The 19,368-nt window shown below is 32.9% G+C and overlaps 1 protein-coding gene across 5 annotated transcripts; it reads right to left on the bottom strand.

Annotated features, from left to right (window-relative positions):
• Positions 1-5,871: 5,871 nt before the first annotated feature.
• Positions 5,872-18,474, bottom strand: ETAA1 (ETAA1 activator of ATR kinase). 5 transcript variants are annotated; one of them, XR_001596028.2, is made up of 7 exons: positions 18,128-18,474; positions 16,854-16,979; positions 16,509-16,585; positions 13,425-13,537; positions 11,183-13,185; positions 7,958-8,072; positions 6,399-6,507 (listed from the first exon to the last, which is right to left on the bottom strand). XR_001596028.2 is itself a non-coding variant. In XM_016137882.2 (6 exons), exons 1-6 carry the CDS (start codon positions 18,348-18,350, stop codon positions 6,389-6,391), a joined length of 2,661 nt encoding a protein of 886 aa, XP_015993368.2. In that variant the 5' UTR covers positions 18,351-18,474; the 3' UTR covers positions 5,872-6,388. The 5 variants fall into 5 exon arrangements, 3 of the variants coding, with proteins under 3 accessions (XP_015993368.2, XP_036080286.1, XP_036080287.1); XR_004951960.1 differs by having other exon boundaries at positions 6,431-6,507; positions 8,013-8,072; XM_016137882.2 differs by lacking the exon at positions 7,958-8,072 and having other exon boundaries at positions 5,872-6,507.
• Positions 18,475-19,368: the final 894 nt, after the last annotated feature.

Genomic DNA, 19,368 nt, shown 5'->3' with positions numbered 1-19,368 from the left:
ATAATGTCACTGGGCAGTTGTGACAATTAAATGGCATTAAATTAGCAAAGCACATAACAAAAGTATCTGATAAATAGTGGTTACTCAAATGTTCCCAGCTCCTGCCAATGTAGTAAGTCTGCCTCTGTACTTAATACACAAATGTTTGTGATTGATGCGAGGTCCACCTGGGATGCTCCATCTGGAAGGACTTAACATCTGCAAGAGTGTTCGGGGAAGTAAAAACAATGTAAATGTATTAGAAAATCGAACCATTTTTAGGTAAAAAGTTATGGAGTAAGACTTCTTACTAAAGAAAGGATTATAGGATTCATTCAGTCATTAGACAGTTATAAAAAACCTATTCTTTGAAAGCCTCCTATTAGCTGTTAGGAAACTCCAGGATTTCTGAATGCTCCCTTTCTCTAAACACAGATTGGAGACAGTAATGAAAAAAAGAATTAACCTTTCACCCATCATTGATCAGGACAGTTTGGTCCATATATAGACCATGGTATCAGATAAGGAAAGATGTTCTAGAGTTCTCAGACTTAGACTCCCATTATGTGAAAGAATGACAGTTCAGATAAGCTGGCACTAGACAGAAAAGAAATTTGTGTGGGTGCTATAGAGCAGTAGACTCAGGGGCTGTACTCAAAGACAATGAACCATGCATAAAGGTCTCTGACATTTGAAAAAAGTAGTACCAATAAGCAAAAATAAAAACCCAAAGCAAGTGTAAGAAAATAAGTGTGCAGTAAGGATTTTGAATTTTCACTCATTCCCATGGCTCATCTTTTACCTCTTCTTGACTTTTGTTGTTGTCGTTGTTGTTAAGTGTTTCTTTCCATTTGCAGATTTTCATCAATATTTAGGAACTACTACAACTATATCAATATGCTTAGACAGTAATGGAAAAACCTGGAATTGACCTGATATGTTAAAATTTAACATGAAAGTTTACCTAGCAATTTTCTTTGTTGAAAAGAAATGCTGTTTTTCAACCTCACACCACCATTTTAATGCCTTTGATATGCATCCTTTAATTGTTTTTTTAAGAAGGGATTATGTGTACCTATTTTGAATATGCTCATATAATATATATATAATAATAGATCTTTATCTGCTCTTCTCCACCTCCTAGAACCTGTTAATGCTGTGTATATTGCCAAATGTAATTCTGGACTGTTTCTTCTAATGGTTTCATAGTATACTGTATAACAGTGGCCCTGAAAGTGTAGTCTTCACATTTCATGGGGTTCTCAAGAGAACTTTCCAGAGAGTAGTCAAAAGATGTATTCAGAATTGTCTTCATAATAGTCCTAAGACATTACTTTCCTTTTTACTGTTTGCATTTGAAGTAGTGGTTAAAAAAAAATGATGGGTAAAATTAATAGCACTGTAGTACAAATTGAGAGCAGCAACAATAGTTACTGGTAGTAATTATATTTGTCACTGCCACGTACTTGCAGTCAAAAACATAAAACAAATAAAAGGCTTAATGCCTGTGATGAAGCAATAATAATTATTAATCCTATCAAATTTCAACTCCTTTTTCGTATTCTATGAGATCAAATAGTAAGAACACACAAAGACCTTCAGCTGCGTATCAATGTATAACATATCAACAAATGGTGCAAACATAAAATTAGTTTTTTTTTTTTAACATGGAATATCATTCCCTTGAAAGAATGACTGACAAAAGTATGGTTATTCAGACTTAGGTATTTGCCACACATTATCTCAGAAAAGAACAAAATTGGCCTGCTATTTTGAGGAAAACAATGTTTGTTTGTTTGTTTATTTTATTTAGTCAATGGAAAAATTCAAGCTTTCGAGCAAACCTTAGAATTTTGGAAAACTTCTATCAGCTACCATGAACTTGACAGCTTTCCAACACATGGAAGACATTTCTTGAGATTAGTCGTGATAGTTAACAAAGGTGATTGTATAATGATGTGTCAGCATTTGAAAAATTTGCATAGCTCAGTGAACCAATATTTTCCAAATTACCATTGAATGATATTTTGCACATGCATAAAGGATGTATTCAAAGTACAAAATAGACCAATTGATTTTTATATACCGGAACATAAAAAATTCATTTGATTTCAGATTTTACATTTATTTATTAGTTTATTTTAATTTTTTTTGTGGTAAATTACACATAACAAAAGTTTAACATCTTAACCATTTTAAGTGGTAAGTTAGTGGTATGAAATACTTCACAATGTTGTATTGGGCGGAGGTTCATGGCTGGTGTATTGGATCAAGAATATGTGGTTTATGACCTGCTGAAGGAGGAGGCACAAGCCACCAAAAAGGGGTCAACAGATAGCTTCCTCAGCATTTGAGCTCCTGCTTTGGGGAAGTAAAAACCTTGGAGTTATTTTGATGTAAGGTGCAGTTTCAACACTCAAACAGAGGAAGTAAAGACGAGACTGCCAGGACACAGTGAGCCAGGCAGTCCCCCATTTCTGGTGGAGCCAGCAGGAGATGGAGAGCAGGGTAGCAAACACCTATTACTATAAGGTAGTTGGGGGCAGAGGTCACTAACTTTTTGTGGGCTCAACTCTCTAAATGTTTATTTTAAAAAGCGTACCAAAGAAAAAAGTGGGAACTTATGGCAGGGTTCCTAAGCTCAGGTCTTATCCCAATGTCCAGACTCTTGAGTTTTAGAGATTTGTCATGTTGTAATGCCTAGGAAGCAACTCAAAATAGCTGCTTTCTGTTCACAATCACTATTCATCTCCAGAACTCTTTTCATCCCGTAAAACTGCTAATGATGATGAACCTTTCATGTACTTATATGCTATCTATTTATCTTTTTGATGAATTGGCTGTTCAAATCTTTTGTTCTTCCCCTTTTTATTGGGTTGTTTTGTCTTATGGTTTTGAGGGTAATTTATATTTTCTGGACACAAGTTCTTAATCAGTATGTGATTTTCAGATGATTCTCCTTGTTTGTGGGTTGTATTTTTTTTTTTTTTGGTGGTATCCTTCGAAGCATGTTTATGACGTTTACATTCTTTTTGTAATGTGACTTTTGTGTCATATCTAAGAAATGTGCCTAGAGACTTATTCCTATGTTTTCTTCTAAGGGTTTTACAATTTTAGCTCTCACAAATTTGGCCGATGATCCATTTTGAGTAATTTTTACATGATATGAGATAGGAGTTCAACTTAGTTCTTTTGTGTGTTTACATCCAGTTGTCCTAGTATCATTTGTGGAAAAGACTATTCTTTACCCATTGAACAGTCTTGGTGCCCTTGCTGAATATCTTGTCTTTCAAAGAGTAGGAGTATCTTCATTTGATGACTTCTTATTCATCAATTTGTTCTTTTACGGATTGTGCTTTTTGGAGTCAAATTTAAAACTTTGGGTAATGCAAAGTCACTGTTTCGTCTATTTCTTACAGAGGGTTTATAGTTTAAGTTTTGTATTTAGATATATGATACATTTTTAATTTTTGCATAGTATGAGGTATAAATTGAAGTTTGTTTTTTTGTTTTTGCCTATGGTGTTCTATTGTCACAATTTAATGAAGATTATTTTCTTTACTGAGCTGTCTTTGTACGTTTGTCAAAACTCAATTCTCCATGTATGTGTGAAACTATTTATGAACTGTATATTGTTTCACTGATATATTTGTCTGTCTGTATGCCACTACCACGGTCATGATTTCTGTAGCTTTATTTACAAGTCTTGAAATTATGTAATATTAGTTTATCGATTTTATTCTTTCAAAGTTACTTTTGGCAATTCTGTCCTTTGCATTTCCATATGAATTTTAAAATCAGTTTGTTTCTACAAAAATTAGCTGTTAATATCATTGGGATTATGTCAAATCTATAGATTTGGGGAGAATTGATATCTTAATATTGCCTTCTGAACCACTAACATGGTGCATCTCTTCATGTAGGTCTTTCTTTCAGCAACGTTTTATCATTTTCAGTGTATAAGTCTTCCACATCTTCTATTGGATTTATCCCAAAGAACTTCATATTTTTAAATGCATTTACAAATAGGTTTTAATTTCGTTTGTTGCTAGTATATAAAATTTACTCATGTATATCAATGTCGTATCCTGTAACTCTGGTAAACTTACTTCTAGTAGGATTTTTTATAGATTTGACTTTCTGAATAGATGATCATGTTGTCTGCAAAAAGTTGTCTTCTTTTCAATCTGGATGATTTTCATTTCTTTCTTCCCTTATTGAACCTCCACTACAATATTGAATAGACACGGTGAGAACAGACATCTCTGTCTTGTTACCAATCTTAAGGAATAAATAAATTTTCACCATTATGTTACCTGTACTTTTTTTTTTGTAGATGCCCTTTTAATTAGGTTTGGGAAGTTTCTTTCTAATGTATTAATCATGTGACTTTTCTTTTGTAGATATATTTCATTGACTGACCTTCAAATGTTAAAAAACAAACCCTACAATATCATAGTAAATGTCATTTGGTCATGATAGATCATTCTTTTTATATTATGTTGAATTTGCTTTGCTAAAATTTTGTTGAGAATTTTGCATTTTGTTTATTGGATATTGGTCTTTAGTTTCCTTTTAATGTTTTTCTCAGGTTTTAATATTTGAATAATGCTGACCTCATAGAATGAGTTGGGAATAGTTCATCCTCTTCAATTCTCTGGAATTGTTTTGGTAGAATTGGACAAAATAGGCTAAAGACAGACTAGAGGAAGCAAGCGTAGACAGGGAAGAGCTTAAGTAAACGTAGTGATAAAGCATAGTAAGAACACAGGTGAAGCCATTTTAGAGAAAGATAAGCTTCTCAGTTCATTTTCTTACAGAAAACTTATCTATATAGTCATGTGCTGCATAACAACATTTCAGTTGATAATGGCTCACACAGAGCAATAGTTTGTACTATATAGCTTAGGTGTATAGTAGGCTCTACCGTGTTTGTTAAGTTATTCTATGGTGTTCACACAATGACAAAATTGCTTAACGATGTATTTCTCAGAACATATCCCTATCATTAAACAGCGCATGATTGTGTTTACTTAGGTTCTTTACTATATTTTCGTAGACAATTAATAAAGTTTACTTAGAATGTGCTACTTTGTATGAAAATACAATTTTCACAGTGATATGTCTATATAGCAATATCTTAAAATGCATTTAATTATTTCAAGACTATCACAGCTCTAAGAAACCCAAATAGTGAACCACCGAATAGGGATTTCACATCTATAACTTTTCTTAGGTCTCCTAAAGCCATTTAGGATAAATAAAGCATCCTTACTGCCCTTATGCTCTCTGCTTGAATTTTAACTTTGGTTTAGCAAATTCCAAACTGGCAAAAATAAAAATAAAAAAGAGTAAAAGAACAAATTAGTAAAGTCAGTAAATTAATCAAGGAAAAATTACATAGTTATAAGAAAATGGGAAAGAGAAAGACTCTCATTTTTATATCCTGGAATGATTCTTTAATACAAGGAACAATGAACATCACATTTAAACGGTCCTTAATGTACTTTTTTAAAGTTTTATACTATAAATAACTACTACAAGTTATTTTATGTGCTAATTAATACCCTGAAGGAAATGGCACAATTGCCCAAGTATGCATTAGAGTGAAAGAAATCATTCTAATCCCCGTACAGCTTTAACTTGTCTTGTGTCTTTCAGAAGAATAGTATTCATTTCTCACCTATACAATAATGAAGCTGGAATAGATATCTAAAGCTTCTGACAATTCTAAATGTTCATGATGCTACATTATTTATATAGCCAATCCACTTTTTTCCCTAAACTTCTTAAATCAGCATTTTCCCTAAAAATAGTGGCAAGTTTCCGAAATATATCATTCTAGAAAATTAAAATTTAAATCTTTTTCAGACTAGGAATTCAAAACAAGAATTTCCTTACAAATAAATTAAAGTCCTTTATTTCCTACCAACCATGCTCCAAGAAGATGAAAGTATTAATTTGAATTCGGAAAGGTATAAAAACCTTAAGGAACAGTTACAGCAAGTAAAAACTATAAAAAAAAATAGTCTCTACTAACTTAGTAAGTTGAAGCTTTGTATTAGGAAAAGACATTACAATAAAAAATTTAGTAGACAACTCATTTTTCTGACGATCCTCTACAATCACAGTATTTAAAAAATGTAACTAATTGCCTCTGTACAATTCTACTACATAATTGTTAACTTTCCTAAATTTCCCAAACTTACATACACTTACTTTCACATATATCTCTAAGGAAAGGCTTCATTGACCATTGCAAACACTGATTTATTAAATAAAGTAGAAGTCCATGCTTTATAACTCAGCATTATATTTCTCACAGAGAAATCAAGAAACAATATTTCCTATCATAGATAGTTATCAACTGTCTTTGTCAAGTCTTCCACTTAATTCTTCCCTGGAGAAATCAAGTGGGAGCTGCTTTTACAGATGATGTCTGTGTTTTGGCCATTCTTCGAACCAGTGCTTCTTGTCTCTTTCTCTGAATTTCTTCAGGAGAATATTTTCTATTTTTCTCTTCTTCCTCTAAAAATTAAACAAAATACAGACATTAGTTGTATAAACTAGAAAGTCATTCTGCATATAAATTTGAATTTTTACTTTTTTACTACCCAGATCTGCCATATTGGTTTGGCTATTAAATCACACTAAATTACTAAATATAAGATTCCAAATACGGATATAATGCTCTAAGAAAATTGAGCACTGATCAATCTGTTCCTATGTGATGCACTCTTTTCAAAGTATGATAAAATTCATTTGATTAAAAATGGTACATTTTGACTATCTAGCAAATAATTCTGTGAACAATGACATCTAATTTGTATAACCAACATATGAATACATCTTAAAAACAAACAAACTGGGATTTTAAATGTAATCGAAATATCATTTATTAAATTAGATAATACCTCACAGTGTACTTCTACTATAAGCTGTATTCATATTCACGCCAACTTTTTTTCCTCTATAGGGAACCCCCAAGATTTTCATTTCAGCTATACAGTAAAAATATTTTAAAGTGACAGAGTGAAATCCAGCATGTCAATAAACATGCAACTCACTGTCAGATATTATCTTTTTATTTGGAAGACATATTTTATATAAATATTACAAAATTACTTCAAAAAGAAGAATATCTGAAAATCTTCAACATGAATGTCTTTTTAATATACAATAAAGTGAAGCATTCTGATAAATTATGCAGCATACTTTAGAGTATACTTTAGATAAACATACTATAAAATAAACAATATTTTAAATTAATGAAAATAGGAAAGTTCTATTTTAATATCTAATTCTACCTCTATCAAAAAACCGAGTTCTAATAAAATGAACTTAATTTGATAGTTAAGTCATTTTGAGCTAAAATATTAGATAAATACTAACAAAAATAAAACTTCAAATAGCTAACCTATTTTCTCATTTAATGTTCTGGAATTAAGTCCATCACCTTAATACATATTTAAGTGGTCTTATTTTGTATTAGAAAAATCACCTATGTTGCAAAATCTGCCTTTCTGTAGTACTGTCAGCAGAGAAATATTATTTACACTGACATCTAGACAAAGGTTCAGAATTTATTTGTTATAACATACATTTCCCTTGTAAACTAAGGGAAATATTTGTCCAAAATATATCACCTGTCTCCCCTTTCTTTCTTGGTATAATCTAAATGGTAGTGGGTGTCCTGGGTAAGAGATATATATTTTGAATAAACTCCCTAATAATTCTGATGTCTTTATTTCCTAAACTAATAATCTCCAGACTAAAGCTATTTTCCCTTACAGAAAGATACAAGCTACTTTAAAATTAGCCTAATTATCTAATATTTTTGTCTCAAAGCTGAGAAATACAAGAAACTCTGAATAGATACACATACAGTTTACATTCGATTAGGCATAAGTTCTGAAGGAAAAAAGGTTAATAATCCATGACGGCAGAAGAGAACATAGCTCCCTAAAATTGGTCTTACAATTCGCTTGGTGATATTCTGGAAAATAATTTCAAAGGATATAATAAAGTCACACCATGAAAATCTGATTTAGAGAGTCATCCATTTCTCCCATCAGCCCTTCCTTTAACTCAATCTGCAATAAAAATACATAGCAAAGTCTCAAACTATTGCAAGGTACAAAGCAAGAGTGGTTCTTAATCTTTAACCTAAAGCAGGGGAGTCAGGAAATTTTTTTTTTTCTGTTAACGGTCCAGAAAGTAATACGTTAACCTTTGAGGGTCATTTGTGTCTGTTGCAACTGCTCGCTTACATCTCGTTGGCACTGAAGACAGCCAGGGACAATACAGAAACAAATGATGTGGCTATATTCAAATAAAACTTTGTGTAGGGACAATGAAATTGGAATTCCATATAATTTTCAAGAGTCATGAACTATTATTCTTTTGATTTTTTTCAACCATTTAAAATGTGAAAAACAGCGTAACATACTGGCTGTACAAAAACAGACCATATAGACTGAATCTGAACAGGCCAGGTTTTGCCAAACCCTGACTTAAAGCAATGAGGTAGTTAAATGGGTTTTGTTTCAAAGATATTCTCTGGAGAGCAGTTTGCTATATGGCAACATAAAAAAAGTATAAACAATAGGCAATATCAACAAGGTCAATATTAAGTAGAAGATTAGATATTACAAATAAATTTAAAGGAAAAATTGATAAAGTAAACTGAAAGGCAGATTATTCATCCATAAAAAATATGGATAGGATAGTAGACAGAAGTCTTGGGAAAACTCAAATCTCCAGAGAGATTTAGTCTTTTATGGAATTATAACTATATATAAATATATTCATGTTGGGAGTACGGGTGAATTAATTACCTATTAAAATATAAATATTTAAAATAAAATTATTATAGATTGGCAATTCTTAAAGTTATAAGATATCTAGTTTGGGCTATAATGTAGAGAAATATATTCACTGTCAGTGTTGATAAGAATATAAGTTGATGTAACTTTTGGGGAAGATTTGGTGATGTCCATCAAAATGCAAAACCTTCTTACATCAATTTTTCAGTAATTAACAGATACAAACACAGGAGCATACAGAAATTTATGTAGAAGGATATTCACTGGAGGATTGTTTGTATTGCAAAATACTGCAACCAAACTAAACTCCCATCAATAGAGACACAGTTAAATAAATTATGGTACATCCATATAATGACATACTATGTGATCATTAAAAGGACTGAAGCAAATCTATCCGTGCGAACCAGAAAAGATAGCTACAGTATGTTAAATAAAGGCAAAACCAAGTTGCCAAGCAATGGATATATATTATACAGTTCCGTCTATTCAAATAAATCTATAGGTATACAATACACGTTTTTATATGCAAAAAGTGTTACATGATATATATAGCAGTGACTTTCAATGAGAAAAGGTGGGGAAAAAAAATAGAGGACTTAACTTTTTACTTCAAATTAACCTATACTGTTATCTTTCTTTTTAAACAACCAGTATATTACTGTTATAATATACTGAGGAGAGGGATCACTTAAATAGGAAAGTTTAAGCAGTAATGCCAACAAAAGTATCATATAGAATCTAAACAGAAAACAATGTTATAAGAAACTAAAAACTTTCTCGTATTAGTATTGATCTTAGACAAGAATCCTAATGTTGGCCCCAAGTGAGGGTGGACTAATTAAGAAAATCTATAATTACAAGCTGGTATAGTAAATGCTATAACAAAAGTTAGCACTGGGTATTGGAGAAACCCAGAGAAAGTGAATCGAAATCATTCTGGGTGGTTAGAAACACATTGTGTTTTAAAGGAGAAATGAAAAATGGCCTGGTAGATTTGGCATATACATGTGGGGGCGCTATGTTCCTGGTAAAGGAAATAGCATCTGCAAAAATGTGAATCTGTTAGAAAGCACTAGGCATTAGGAAACACTAGCAGTTATGATAGACATATTCCCTTTTAAAAAAATACTATGATATCAGGAAATAATAGACTTTTCATATTACATTGCATGATGTTCATTCAAATATTTATTAAACATCTTCTAAGTGGCAGATGCTGTGGAAGGCTTAAGTTCTCATTGATAAGACAAACAGTAATCAATATTTAATAGCGAACTGTGATAAAAGAAGTGAAGGAAAAAAAGAGATGATGGGAAAACAACAAGGAAAAGACTTACAGACTGTTCGAGGAAGGCCTCTGTGAGAGGGTAAGATTTAAACTGAGACCTAAGGATAAAAAAGCATCAACCAAAGGGTGAGAGTGGAGTAGGGTCAAATGTTGGGTAGTTTTAGTTGGGAATGGCATAGTCAAAGCTCCTGAACTAGGAAAGAACCTATTTCCTTTGAGGAACTGAAAGATAGCTCGTGTAGTTGAAGCTTAGTGTGTAAGTGAAAAAAGAGGACAGGCAAGTTAAGGAGAGATAATTCAAGGCTTTGTAAAGTTTGGACTTTATTTGAAATATGATTGGCAACCACTGAAAGCTATGGTTAAGCATAGGAAAGCCATGTTTCCCTATTTGTTTATAAAAGACTATTCTGCTGTCAGAAGATCACAAATGAAAAGTAGACAGGTGAAAGAACAGTAGTCTAGTCAATAAATGTTAGCAGTAGAGAGTAAGAAAAATGGACAGTTTTGAGAGATTTTTTCAGGTAAAAACAATGAAACTTGCTGATGAAAAGAATTTGGGAAAAGAGGAATCAGAAGAATGAAAGATAACAGGCTGTACTGAGTAAGTAATCATTCTAACTATCACAACAGAGTTTTATATTAGTTATTCTAGTAGCAAAGGTGTTTACTTAGATGCTCTAAATTTTCAAACATTATTCACCTCAATGTTCTGCTAAACACACAGGAGTATTATTCAAGTTTTAAACACTGAGATATTTGGTAAACACAATCTCACACAGTAACACATATACCTAAAGTATGATTTCTAGAATACAGAAAACTTTCAAAAAATATTTACTGAGTGTCTACTATATGCTAGTTACTGTATTAAATGTTGGGAAAGAATTCAATGTAGTCTTTTGAAAACATAAATCACCTATGCTTTGCATATTACAGCATAATTATTTTTTTTAAGAACTGTTTTGACTTCTAGTCAAACATCATAATTTTAACCTTACATGTAATGCAAATTCAATACAACAAAAAACTAGTTTGGCTACTTTCTGAGATGATACCTTTCAAAGGAAACAATTTCATACATACATACCTTTTGAAGGTTGTTTCAAAGATTCGGAAAGTTTCACCAAAGACTGCTGTTGAATAGCCTTTCTACATGAGTTGACGGTTTTGTCTTTCTCCGAACCTTGTGTAATACTGGTATCAGAGATACTTCCTGTTATACAATTGTCATTAAACTGGCAAAGAACCTGAGAATTTTTCATCTTTGTAAACGTATATTTAGAAAATCTAACTGTTCTGTTAAGATTACTCTGAGCTTCACCTATTATGGTCCTATGGGACATTGGCTGAGTACTCAATTTCTTCTTATAAGTAGCAATTTCCATACTCATATGATCTGAATTCACATTCAAACTTGAACTTCTTGTAAGAATCGATTTGGAACTATTTACTTGTATTGGAACATTAGTATTACAAAAGACAGGCAGATTATTCACCAGACAATTTGAGTTCTCAGAGTATATAGTCAGATTTGTTGTAGCACCTAAAAATCTCGGAGAATTTCCATAAATTTCCTCTTTCTGCATCTTCATTGATTTATTTATTGGTGAGCTATTTGTCAATGAAGATGTTTGTGCTGAAATATTGTGTAGATTCAAGTGTGTTGATTGCACCAATGGACTTCCATGTTTAGATGTAGTAAACATGTTTCGGGCTCCATGATTGGAACTATTATTGATCTTAAGTATACTTTCTGATGTCTTGCTGTCCTTTCTAAAGTCTTGTTGCTGAGTTAGTCTTTCAATATCATCACATGCTTGGTATAATAAATCATCATCTACATCGTCTGCTTCCCAGGTATTCTCTAATTGATGACATGCTTTAACAATTTCATGGGCAAATGATGGGTCATTCCAATCATCAGAGAAAGAATCTAACTTTGATGCATTAGTCTGATAAGCATCGCCCAAAGCAGCAGAGCCAAAAGGAACTACAGTAGCAGATGTTTTAAAAGATTGATTAAAGTTAGACTTATTTCTTTGTTCATTAGTATATCCTACGTTCAAAGTAGACTTTTTTACAGAAGTAGTAACGTTAGGGATAAATTTAATATGAGTATCTTCCTTTACTTTTGTCAAATTAGATGCAACAGCACAACCTTGGGTTTTGTCTTGAATGATTTCACTGAAAGATTTCTCAAATTTCATTTTATTTCCACTGGAAGATAATTTGTTTGGTTTATCATTTGAATTTGGTGAAAATTTATATGTTCCAGCATCTATTAATTCATTGTTACGTGTCTTTGCAGAAAGATCTTGTAAAATTTTTGAATCTCTTAACCTAGCATCTAGACTTACATTTGTTCTTGAGTTAGCTTTATCATTTTTACTGTTAAAGGTACAAATTTCCTTTTGATCGGCCATCTGGGCTGGTTCAGACATTTCTACGTTTTGTGTAACAAAAGATTCATTACTTAATAAGTTCTCCCAATCATCCTCAAAGTCATCAGTAGTAAATGCATCAAAGTGCTTATTAGAAGCTTCTGGCTCCTCAGTACAGTAAGTCACATTCGATTTTTTCATTCCAGGAGTATCTACTTGATGAGAAAGTGATGCTGGAGGTTTATTTGGCAGTTTTTCAGTGACCAGAGTTTCATTAGTAATGATTTTCTCCTCTTTCAAAGTGCTTCTCTTTCCAAAGGTAGTATTAATGGTATTCCAAAAAGCATCTGACAGATCTTGGCTTAACTGTCCACTACATTTCTGAGTAGAACCATCAAAAATGGCATTAAAGGCTGCTTCAGCATTTTGGTCAAAAGGCTTCTGACTGCTATTTTTATCATTTACCATAGATACCTTGGTGTTTTCTTTTGTTGGCTTCTTTATTACAGCATTATCTATTTCAGGAACTATATCATGTAGTAACTGCATTTGTACATTATAATTATTTAAAGTCTCTGTTTCTGAAATCATCTGGATAAAATTGTGATTTCTCTTGTTTTGCTCTTGAATCACATCTAGCTCTTCCATATTTTTATCAAATTGCTTAGCCAATTTCATAAGTTCTTCCTCTCGATCTTGTGTTTTTAACCTATTAAACAAATATTTTAAACAATTATAAGTAAGAAAATGTCTAAGAGCCATTATAATTATTTGTTATTTAACGTTAAAACTTGAAAATTTTGAAACTTACATTATCTTTATTTTAAGTCTAAAATTTTACGTGTCAAAGCTAAGAAAGTTTTTGATGTAGTCACAAAACCAAAACAGAACATTATTAAAAATATTTATGTCACTGAATGTCAGAAAAGCTAAAAAGTTTAAACTTACTTTGTGCAGCTGATTTTTGCTCTTGATTTTCCTTTTGCTACATCGGGAGTACAAGGAATGGCAGTTGCACCAATCCACACACCCAGCATAGAGTCTGTTGTTGGTTTTTCATCCTTTGGCAGAGGGAAATAAGAGAGAAGAAAAGTACAAAAAAAAAAAAAAAGAAAGGAAGGAAGGAAAAGAGGGAAGGAGGGAAGGAGGAAGGGAGAGAGGGAGGGAGGGAAAACTTTACTACATTGAATTATTTTCCTAAAGTAATCAATTCTGATAAGTGATAGTTATTAAACAATCTCCAAAAAATAAGAAGCTGGAAGATGGCAATAAATAGTTGCAAGAAGTGACACATTTATGTTTCAGGAAATAAAAACATTCAGAATTGGGAATTTCTAATTTTCAAAAAATATAAAGTTTTAGTAATTTGATTACCAAGTGCATATTTAATAATAAAGACATATTTTTACCAAAACTGATCAACATATTTATAAAAATAAACATTAGTATCAGAAACAAACTACAGCAGAAATCAACAGAATTAAGAGACAGATATATGAAATTCTTTCTATATCACCCGATCCTCCAAATTTTCTCTATCCTCATTATAACCCTTTAACTAAATTTGGATGATCCACATTGATCTGAATTAAGAACACTTCCATACAATTAAGGTCAGGACTGAGTTAGAGGTAAGTACAGGGTTAGAACTGATGCTAAGAATAAGGTAGGAGAAAAGTCATTTTAGTCCTGCATATTTTTGCTATGCTATTCAGTCACTTGATTAAGCAAAATATTAGAGGATGAGTTTATGCATTAGTTAGTTACAAACCAAACCAACAAATCGAATAGGTTAACCATTTTCTACTCTCTATTTTCACGATATGTAGACTCTACATAAAAAACTATCACTCAAGGAAAAAATAATCTTATCACTAGATTACTTGAAGGCAAGGATTTATTATGATAGTGCAGCAACTAGCAAAATGATGAACATAAAGATGTCAGCTCATATTTATTTACTAGAATCCTTAACTGATCAAAAAGTAGTTTTCTTAGATGTCCAGTTGGATCAAGTGGATTTTAGCATTGCAAAATACTCAGACCAATAATTTCACTTTCAGTATACTTTTTCCTTTTTGTTTCAACAACCTCATAGGGAAAATAATATTCTTAATGACTTAATTATGGATTTTTTGGGTCCATTTACCAAGTAATTGTAAATTTGCTCAATAAAAGTATGACAAGTTTATATATCCAATTTTATATAGACATAGGTCACCTGTATGTTTTCTATACTATTTGTGTTATATTTTCAAATTTTCTTCATTAATAATTATATAATACAATTCATGTGCTACATAAGGTATCTAAACACATTATTCATTTAATCCTAAAGAATGCACCATGTACTTATATAAAAATGATGGAGATATATATACCATCTTCGAACAAACAACACTGTATAAAAAGTATCCTTGAAGAAAGTGAAATGACTGTCCAATTAAAACATAAGTGATTAGTTTTTTAAATGTCATCTCTGGAAATATTAAGGTAACTTAAAAATAATTATTTGAGGAAGATAGCACACCTAAAAATAAACAACGTATGTCATTCTGAGGACACTTTTCAAAAGCTTTCAAAAAGATGCTGATACTACCAAAGTTACATTTTAAAAATGCTCAGTTGAGAAGGGCAACATTTAAGAGCAACTAATTTCACTGTACTTTTTCTTATACACAAGTTACCACTTGTATACCATTGCTATTTCTTTATGTGAGCTATTATTTCCAGCCCACTTAAGTAAAGTCCAATAATTTACTCAACTATCTTTTTATCACTATTTAGGTTGGCCAGCCCAAACACATTTTATAATGCTTCTTTCATGTGAAACCCACAATTAATGAAGATCTATTGTTAACTCATGAAGTGAGTAGTATTATGGCATAAATGCTATTTAACTAATGAACCATATGTAAAATGAATTTCTATGACATGCCAAATGTGGAATGTAGAGCTAGTAGCAACAGAGTTGTTTTGATTGTGCTAGTTATTACTTCAGATATTTCACAGCAACTAAGAAAAACCTTAGTTCTTGTCTCTTCCACTTGAACTGTGGTGGTTCCTTCTATCACAGTTTAGGCCAGTGCCATCTATTGTTCATGGTCAACACACAGTCACTATTCATGAGCATGTCAAAGAAAAATACCATACGTCTTATAGAGAAGACACTAAGCAAAAATTAGATGTTTTCCAGATTTAAATGTTGCTAAATAAGGAAAATAAAGAGGAAAGTAAAGAGGTTCAGAATACAGGTTGACTTAAATTTACATTTCTATTTTACTCGAGCAGTACTAAATATGAAATAAAAAGAAACTTTTGCAGATGGTTCTACTACAGCATATGATTTAACTATATTAATTAACTTTAGTATAACCTTACCTTTATAGTGCTCTACAGTTTACAAAGAATTTTTACTTAATTTAATCCTCATAATAATCTAATAGAGCAAGACAAGTAATTCTAGTTCATGGCTGAATGAACTGAAGTCCTGAGAGCTTAAGTGACTTGCTTAGGGTCACCCAATACAGGAGGTGGACTGAGAAGTAACTCCAAATTCAGTGTTTTCTCCAGTTTTCCAATGTTTCGTGGTGATCATATAAGTCAACACTATTAAGAGCAGTTTCAATGGTGAAGGAGTGCTATAAACAGTACACAAATACTAACCACAAAAAACTTAAAAGTTTAAATTTTTATTGTCTATTATTTTTGTAACTTGATAAATGATGCCATATATTCTCAAACAATATTAAAAACAAAATAAACACAAATCTCTAGTCGAAAATTATCAGTCTAAAAATTAAGTAGGATAATATTTAAGAAACTATATATTACCAATTTTACATTTTCCTTCTTTTAAAACATGCATTTCAGTAAGTAGAAAAGGTCAAAGCAATCTTTGCTACTCTATTTCTGGAAAAAAAAAAAGGAATTCTAAAAGACAAAATATTTTTCACATAAATGAACTACACAAGGACTTAGTGGCATATTTTTCACTGCTTTAAAATAAATTATAAAACCAGTGACATTTACCTGAGGAGCAATTCGATTAACAATATGTGAGATCTCATCACTATCTGTGGTGTAAATCTGTTTTTTTCTTCCTTTACCTAAAGAAATAAAGACATTTCTATAAATTATAAACAAAAACACTTGATTTAAAAAAATAGATCACTTCTTAGAAAACAATTTTAATTAGCAGGGCTTAGATCACTGTGCACTCTAACATTACATGCATATCATAGCAATATAAGCATATAAAATTCTCATAAACGTTTATTGTCATGTTTCTGATGCTGTGCCCAACTGAAATTCTATAGTTAAACACTAATCATTTATCAAATAGTTACCCAGATAAAAATGTTAACAACAAATTACCTAACTGTTTTGTCATTGGAGAATTTTGATCCCAAAAGATATCATTCTGTCCATCAGGATCATTAGGAGAACTGAAGGTAGATGACAAATCCATTTTCAGCACTCTCTTTGGTGTTTCATATCTTTCTACATAAGATTAAGATAAAAATTGTTGCATTTTAAAGCTCTGCTTCATAATACCCAATGTCAAATAATAGCTTAGATAAGGTTACTCTTTAGAGTCCAATTATAAAATTTTCGCCGAGATGTTTTCACCAAAATTAAAATGTTTCACATAAAAATCTTTGTACTACTTCACAAATTTAACACAGCAAATAGCAAGTATTTTAAGATACTTCAGTAGCTCTATGAATGTTTAGTATTCTATACTCTAGTCACTCAATTCATTACTCTGAAACTTGGAGCCTTTGGGAACCACCTGTAATTTGTTTCGAAAATCAAAAGCATCACAACAGAAACTTCAGCAAGTCTGTTTAGCCCGTTTTCACCAACTCTATCCAATTTACACCAATTCTTGAAAAAGCTTTAGTTATCCATTTCTTAGAAAGTTTTGCCTATTATCACTTTTACATTTTTTCAGATTTGTTTTTGTTTATTCTGATGTAGCTTTATGGACGTGAAGATAAAGTGAAGGCCATATTTTAAGAACACGCTCTAGGAAAGAGCTTTAGTACGACTTTCGGTTCCTTCAAGAATTAATTACAAATCATTTAAAAATGGAACACCAAAAATTGACCAGAAAGACATATTCCGGGGCCCTTAGTTTCCTATTTTGAGGGACGTTATACATAGGAACTTCCGGTTTGTTCATAATGAGGTGAGACATCACCGTGGCTTTGAGTATATAGCTCCAGTTTTTCACATGGTCCCTTCTCCAGAGTAAGTCAGGGCAGAAAGTTTAAGAGGAAATAATTCCTCTAGTAATAAGATGAAGGCAGCAGGTCTAACAAATATTTCTCCTCGCTCCGCCATTGCTGCTGACCGGAGGAGCAGTCTAGAAATTAGCCGTCCTCCCTCTAACAGGTAACCCCCCCATGACCTATTGTGTGGCAGGGGCGACAAGGGGGTGGTTAAATCTAACCAGGCAGTGCTCAAATTCCGGGGCTAAAGCAGTAGGAAGTGTGTCGGGTTATTTTTGGACTCATGAGGGGAGAAGCCCAGAGAAGAAACACTCTTCAGACTCCACCCCCACTCCCACCCCGGGTTTCCCAGTTGCAAGCTGGGCTGTGGGGCTATAGTGCCAAAGCCCAGAGGCCGCGCTGCCCACGTCTCACCCTCGGGGTTACTTTTACTGCCCGAAGCGGCTGCTGGAGGCTGCTCTTGCTGAGGCATGGGCCGGGGAGGCCCGTCTGCGACCCCGTAGAGCCCGGATCCGCGGGCCGACCTAAGCCGCCTCTTCCCTGGCTCGACCACCGAGGTGCATTCCTCAGCCGCCGCCGCTTTGCGCAGCGTGCTCTTCAGGCCAGGGCTGTCTCCATGTTTTCTTCGCCGACTCATTGCCCAGGACCCCCTCCACCAGCCGTTTCTCCTTTCACATTTTGCACGGGAGAAGCAGAGAAATGGAGTTAGACGAGAGACTAGGCGCTAACGGCCGCCGCCATTTTTGCCGGAGGCGCGCTGGTAAGAGGACGCCGTTGATTGGCTGCGTCCGGGCGAGGGGGCGGTTCGGTCGGCGTGTTTGTGCCGCGCGCTTGCTCAGCTCGCCTCGGATCCTGCTGGGCTCTGCTCGGGTTCGTCTGGATTGAAAAGGAGTGTAAGGGGTAGTGGTGTGTTCCTAGTTGTGTCCGTAGTAACTGACAGTGAGAGCATGCGAGGTGAAAAAGATTGAATTCACTGGCATCTTTTTACTGAATTCGCAACAAGAATTATAAGTTATTCATTCCGACTATTGTGTGTTTTAGTATTTTCGAGAAGAGGAAATAAACCGTATAGATTAGGAAGGAAGCAATAAAACGTTTTCATAGATGATGTGTGCATAGAAAAATCCAAAAAGAGTAGGAAAATTATTAAATTCATCAATTGTGTTTCAGTACATTAGTAACAACATTAACATTGTAAAGAAATACAATTTATAATAGCATACAAGATATCAAATAACTAGGAATAAATTTAACCAAAGATTACAACACCACTACAGAAGGAATTATGAAATATTTTTGAAAGAAACTGAGCATCTAAATAAATGGATTATAATTCACAGGTTGCAAGATTATTTTGTTACAATATCAGTTCTCAAACTGATCGGTAGATACAATGCAAATCTATTCATAATCACAGTAGGATGTGTGTGTGTGTGCATGTGTGCACACGTGTAATATCACAAGTTTATTCAAAAATCTGTGGAAATGCAAAGGGCTAAAAATATCCAAGAAACTCTTAAAGGATAATGAAAGTGAATGTTTACCAGGTATCAAGAACTTACAAAAGTTATGCTAATTAAGACAGTGTAACAATGGGGGAAGGGTAGACAAATAGATGAAAGAAATAAAATAGAAAGCTCAGGAATGAATCTTTA

The sequence above is a fragment of the Rousettus aegyptiacus genome, unplaced genomic scaffold, assembly GCF_014176215.1.
Source record: "Rousettus aegyptiacus isolate mRouAeg1 unplaced genomic scaffold, mRouAeg1.p scaffold_m13_p_7, whole genome shotgun sequence".
Taxonomy (NCBI): domain Eukaryota; kingdom Metazoa; phylum Chordata; class Mammalia; order Chiroptera; family Pteropodidae; genus Rousettus; species Rousettus aegyptiacus.
This window is presented reverse-complemented; position numbering and strand designations above follow the sequence as displayed.

Coding starts and splice junctions, on each gene's coding strand:
- ETAA1 (XM_016137882.2), bottom strand. CDS start 18,350: ATGAGTCGGCGAAGAAAACATGGAGACAGCCCTGGCCTGAAGAGCACG. Junction 16,980..18,127: donor CAGTAAAAGTAACCCCGAGG/GTGAGACGTGGG, acceptor AATCTTATGTAG/AAAGATATGAAACACCAAAG. Junction 6,508..11,182: donor TTTGAAACAACCTTCAAAAG/GTATGTATGTAT, acceptor TTTAATTTTTAG/AGGAAGAAGAGAAAAATAGA.